At 40.1% G+C, this 6000-nt stretch overlaps 1 protein-coding gene across 5 annotated transcripts in view; it reads right to left on the reverse strand.

Annotated features, from left to right (window-relative positions):
- TMEM71 (transmembrane protein 71) overlaps positions 1–6000 on the reverse strand; it is a 31204-nt gene extending 25204 nt beyond the window's left edge. The window contains exons 1-4 of one of the 5 annotated variants that reach the window (XM_059395188.1): positions 5655–6000; positions 4215–4296; positions 2939–2999; positions 948–1160 (exon numbers count right to left, since the gene is read on the reverse strand). In XM_059395188.1, coding sequence (XP_059251171.1) covers positions 948–1160; positions 2939–2999; positions 4215–4260 — 320 coding nt within the window. In that variant the 5' untranslated portion in view covers positions 4261–4296; positions 5655–6000. The remainder of the gene's footprint in view (positions 1–947; positions 1161–2938; positions 3000–4214; positions 4297–5654) is intronic. The other 4 variants (XM_059395185.1, XM_059395184.1, XM_059395186.1 and 1 more) reach the window with 4 other exon arrangements.

Genomic DNA, 6000 nt, shown 5'->3' on the forward strand with positions numbered 1-6000 from the left:
GGCGGAATTAACTGGAGGCTGCTCTGAGAGCATCAGGAAGGGTGTTGCTGATCAGGAGTCAAGGGAGGTTTCTGAGGATAGGAGACCATGGAGCTGCAGAGGATGATCTGATCCAGTCATTGAAGAACAAGTAAGTCTCATATGGGCCCATGCTAGGAAATGAGGCTGGACAGGTAACATGAAGGCAGGGAATGAAGAATCTTGAATAGTTCTCCCTTATAGTAACATTATGTAAAAAGCTACAATTTGATGTTAGGGTAAAGGGAGATCACTGGGTATGTCAAGGGAGAGGCATAGTGATGACATGCATCTGATTTGCATTTCTGGGAGGTTTTGCCTGCTCACCCATCCATACTCCCAGCACCCTATCCTCCACATTGTAAGAACAAATCTGGTCATTCATCATTTGTCAATGGCTCCTCCTTATCTTCAGAACGAAAACAAACACCCTGAGCTGGGCTTGAAGCTTCAGTTTGTGTCTGCCCAGTCTTCCCTCCTGCCTCTCCACCCTGAGTTGATTTCTGCCAAACCGCCTGCCGTTTTCCAAATGGTACAGGGTCTCCCAGGGCTCCATGCCCATTCCATCTCTGGAAGTCTCACTTGCTACTTTTATCTTAGCTAACATCCTACATCTGTCAAGACTCTTGTCAAGACTGAAATCAATCTGCATTATCTCTAGGAATCTGGTTTTAACCTGTTTCCCCAAATGAAATGGGCTTCCTTTCCTCATCTCCTCCACTGCATTCTGTTCAGACCTTGACCGCAATACCCATACTGCTTCAGCGCGTTGGTTTGTTTTCACGTCAGCAGTCCTTGTCCCTTATGAGTCTTTGTGCCTCCACGATAATGAGCTCTTAGGAATCATCGCTAAATGAACAAATGAACGAATGAATAACTAAGTGGGTGGACCAGACTTCAGATTCTTTCATGTAATCTCCTCTACTTACCTCACTAAATTCTCCTTGTAAAGAACACTGGTCTGGGGTGGGCTCAGAGTTATGTTGCCATCTTTGTCATAGAGGAAACTGTCTTCTGTCCAAGTGTAGTATCCATTGGAGAGGAGTCTGGGACTTCGGCGACAGGCAAAGTGGGAGGCTGTTAGGAGATCTACAGAGCAGCATTTGAAGGAAGTGTCACCATCCAGGAAATCACAGGCAAAACTAAAGGGGGAAGAAGGAAAGTCCTTTCCACTTCTATCCACTACATCCAGTCCCACAAAAACCACATTTCTAGCCACTGTGAAGGAAAACACCTCTTAGCATTCATGGCTACCAGTTACTTCTGCCTCCCTAAGAATGTCACTTCTACTCTGAGCTTCATCTCCTCACTAGTGAGATCATTAAACGACAGGGCATTTAGTGCCTTTTTCTGTTTTAAACATGTTGATGAAAACTTTCTGTCTAATCAGTCTTTTCACCACATGATGCAACTACACCCCTGACATTAATCCATTTTCTTGGATGAAAAAATTGCAAAACAGCCTATCTGGGATGTTGGAAACTTATAGTCACCACCCCTTTTCTTTGAATAGCCTTCCTGTTGCGATATCTTTATTCTTTCCCTGATTGATAAATTTCAACCTTGCAGCCACCAGGCACAGAAGAGTTACAGCGTGAAGACACAGTCAAAGAGATCTTTTTGGCCTTTGCCGATGTCCCTCTAGATCAGCTGCACAAATGACTATGCAGTTGTGATTTGATATCCAGGAAAGTCTCCCATTTGGTTGGGGAAAATCTCCATGTGTGTTGGGTTTGAGAAACAACCATATGCCTGTGTGATTAAAAGGCCACCTTATGCCACAAGCTTTACGGAATTTCTGATAAAGTTTCATTTCATTTTTATTTTTTTAAGATTTTATTTATTTATTTGGGAGGGAGAGCATGAGAGACAGAGCACAAACAGGGTGGGGGCAGGTCAGAGGGAGAAAGAGAAGCAGACTCCCCACTGAGCGAGGAGACTTGGATCATGACCCCAGCCTAAGGCAGACACTAAGCCAACTGAGTCCTCTGATGAAGTTTTAAATGTAGAAACCTGTCCACAATTAATACATGCACTAAATTTAGTAAAGGACTATTTTAAATGGATATTATTTGTTGAAATTTACTATGGGCCTGGCTCATACTTCATGCTTTATCTACTTTTCACAAACCTCCCCCAAAACTAAGTATTGTGATCTTCATTACACTGTAGGAAAAAAAAAAACAAAAAAAAACTTGAGATGCAGAAAGACAAATAACTTGGACATTTAATAATAGCTGGTGACAAGTGACAAGGCTAGGATTGGAGTCCTGGTCTATCTAACACTAAAGCATGGGCTCGATCCACATGGCCGTCTTGTTCATCCTTGACTGATTCATTTGACAGTAGCAAGAGGCCTAAAATTTACAAATAAGGCCAGGTCCTAACACCAAGGCATGATTCCTTTATACCACTGGCACATTTTACAAAATGCTAGAGAAAACATCAGTTAGAGCTACATAAGGAATAAGAAAGAAGAGAAAAAAAAAAGAGGAAAAAATGAAGGAAGGAAGGAAAGAAGAGACTTCATTACAGAACTTGAACAAAATGGTAGACTCTACGTGGTTTTTTCGGAGAATGGAATCTGGACAGCTCGGGCATTGATCTAGAATCCTGTTGCTTTTATAAACTGAGATAGTAAAGCATATTTAGGAGAACATCAATTTGAGAAAAAGCAACTATTCATCAGCCTCCAACAGTTTCTCCACTCTCCGAACAATTCACATGTGCTCCCACACTCACAGTCACCCCCTCCAAATCCATTATTCTGTTAGGCAAGTTTTCATTTTGCATGTACATGGGACTAAAGATTTATGCCCGTGCCAAAACTGGATGAGAGATAAAACTAATATTTTTAAACCAGTATGACACATAGGAAGATACATGATTGATTTGTCTTGAGAAAAGTCCCATAAGATACCTTGGGAAAACACATGTGGGAGACAGCTCTCCAGTATATCTTCTCTCAGAGCCAGAAGAACCTGCATCGGCAAAGAGGAGAGAAGCACAAATTTATCCCACCTCCCCAACATGCTTGACTGCAAATAACGGAGGCGTCAAAGAAGGTATGAATAGCTCCAGGCTCAGCAGAGATTCCAACTGGTGCAGGCATCCAGTGAATCAAGACTAACACAACTTGTCACCAGACCCTTATGGGAAGCCAGAAATAATCGAAGGGCTTCTATCTTTTGTTTCTTCTCTCACTCAACATCCTTTAGAGGTTTCCGAGTGGAGGATGAGGCAATAATAAACCATTAGCATCAAACTGACTCATGAAAAGGAGGAAGAAAGCATCTTGTGTGAAGCTGTAGAAAACCCGAATCAATGAGCCAACGTGCTGGTTATTTTAGCTTACTCAGTAATTTGAGGGATTCAATCATCTGCCCAGGCTGTCTCTCATTAGGGCAGTTTAAGGCGCTTTCATTGTAAAATAATGAGCAGAGGACATTAGTGGAGGAAAAAATTAAGTTTTGTTTTGTTTTATATAAATGATTTTCCAATGTATGAAGCCTGTGAATATTCTCAATGAAAAAAAAAAATCATCCATTCATTCTGCTCACTTTAACCAAAGGCATAGCAACAGATTTCAGTTGGGCAAAGTGCAGTTAATTAATATTCTAAACTCTAAAGCGGGATTTTATACAGTAGCGTGTGAACACTTCTAATAGCTTCAGTGAAACTTGATTCCACTGCAGATGATTAATATCTAAGACAAAGTTTAGGCTTTCAGATGGGGCTGGTTGATTTGTAAGGAGTAAATGGTAGGTGTGTGTGTTGGGGGAGGGGTTAGAAGCAGGGCTTGGGGAGAAAATGTCTAGAGGAAGGAAGAAACTTGAAACCACTACCATTTTAACAACGCCCTTACTTCCTGCAAGTAGCTATCAAAATCATTCAGTATTTTTTTATAGACAGTTTTGCATCTTAATAGTGGCTGATAAACAATCTCCTTTCACATTTATGCACAGGCATCTAAAAAACCAGTGATTTTTTTTTTTTTCTACTAGGAAGACAAATACCACATTTCTCTCAAGGAAAGAAATGAAGTCAAAATCATTGCCAAAGTGAACACTGGCACTTACGAAGCACAAGCTACTGACAGATGGTTAATGGTATGAGTATCAGCAAAATCAAAGCAAGGAAATTGCTAAAAGAAGTCTAATCGTTCAAAAGATAATTGCGCATAGCAGTTCTCCTACATTTACTTGCCACTGGTGTTGACATCAGTTGAGATATTCGGTACATCTTGGGAAGCCTGCTTGTTCAAACTTCACAGATTTTCTGAAAGAGCCATGAAAAAAAGGTGGATTATATATTAAAAATAGAAAAATCATGCCAAAACAGATGGCATCTACTAATTGCACCAGTCAGTCTTGTTTACTGAATGACACGAGATTTTGGACTGAAGGAGGAGACTGGAACCAATGACCACTGAGATTATGTCTGCATCTATGGTTCTGTACTATTTCCCATTGTCTGTCTGAGGGCATCCAAAATAATCTTGTTCTGTAAATAAGAACAGCATTTTATTTGAGAAAGCAAGATTTATGCAGTTGATCTGTCCTCAAAATAAATAATGCCAGTGAATTATTTGATTAAGAAATCAGAAAAGAAGTTTGGGTTTTGTAGAGCCCTCTAAATAAGTATATTTGTAGTTTTGTCACCCAATGCACATCGCCGTCATTATCGAGTTTCAAGCAATGCTTGGAGATTGGTGTTGGTCTTTTGTGCAACGCCTCGGACCACTGACAGGTAGTCATAGCAAGGGCTGGCGGTCTTTCATAGACGCTGTCAGCCTGGACATTCTCAAGCAGCACAAGAGTGCACTTAAAATAGCCTACCACCAGGCAGATTTCAAAATGCAGCTCTCAGGAATATATAAATTTACTTTCTCAATTACAAATTTAAAATACATCTAAGTGTGTAAATTATGTAGACTTTGATCATATCCCACTCATCTCATAGATCTATCTGCTGTACACTATGACGCTTTCTACACATCACTATCCTAATAGCCTTGCAAGGTAGGACTAAATTCTTTCCTAATTTACCACCTCTTTCCACGTTTTTAAAATGTGGTAACTGGTAATGGATTGTTTTTGTGGCTGTCATACATTAAATCAAGCCAGGATAATCCTACAGCTCCAAACAGATTCTTTCAATAAACCAGATGCAACACCTTTTCAAAAACAGAGATCCTAGGTATAGAGACCTTTAGAGAAGTCAGGAGAACTCTCTGGCATTCATTGGAAGATCTCTAAATCAAAGCATACATTTATAGATTTTTATTTGGAATATAAAATAATATTGCTTGCACCGTAATATAATAGTTTGCCACCATCCTTTTGATTTTTGATCTATACCATCTTAAAGGTGCAGCCCAAATTATACCACGTTCGCTTTTCCCAAGTATTACATTTAATTTTAAACCAACAAGTCCTGTGGCAGAAAGCAAGGTTTTTACTGCTATCTCTTACAAATACTTATATCAAGCTACAGGCAGTATACTAACAGTTAATCGAGTATTAGTAACACTAAAAAAGCCTTCAGTAACAGCTCTAAATCTTTTCAAGAAACAGATTCTGTCTACCAGTTCTATCAAAGTAACACATCCATTCTGCAAAATAATCTGTCCGTACATGTTCCTTCCAAAGGGGGTTCCCACTTTCTTCTTCTTCTTCTTCGTGATAAATAGAAAAATTACTGACGTGCAAAGTTTCCTTGGGTCGACGGTGAAAAAATCCAGGACTTCGCAGTTCTTCAGCTGAAAATCATGTTAGGGTGTCAACAGGTGCACAGAAGTCCTGTAACGAAGAGCATTCTCTCCTTCTAACAGATGCCTGCGCACATCACCGTGTGCAGGCATTTGCAGAAAGTTTTGTCTTCAGTGGCCTCTTGTTCTTTTGGCTGCTTCCTAGAATAAAGGGGCATGTAGTTCTTGAGAAAGTCAGCTTTATAACTGCTCTTGTTTTCTTTCAAAAGCAG

This window comes from Mustela nigripes, chromosome 3 (genome assembly GCF_022355385.1).
Source record: "Mustela nigripes isolate SB6536 chromosome 3, MUSNIG.SB6536, whole genome shotgun sequence".
In the NCBI taxonomy this organism is placed as follows: domain Eukaryota; kingdom Metazoa; phylum Chordata; class Mammalia; order Carnivora; family Mustelidae; genus Mustela; species Mustela nigripes.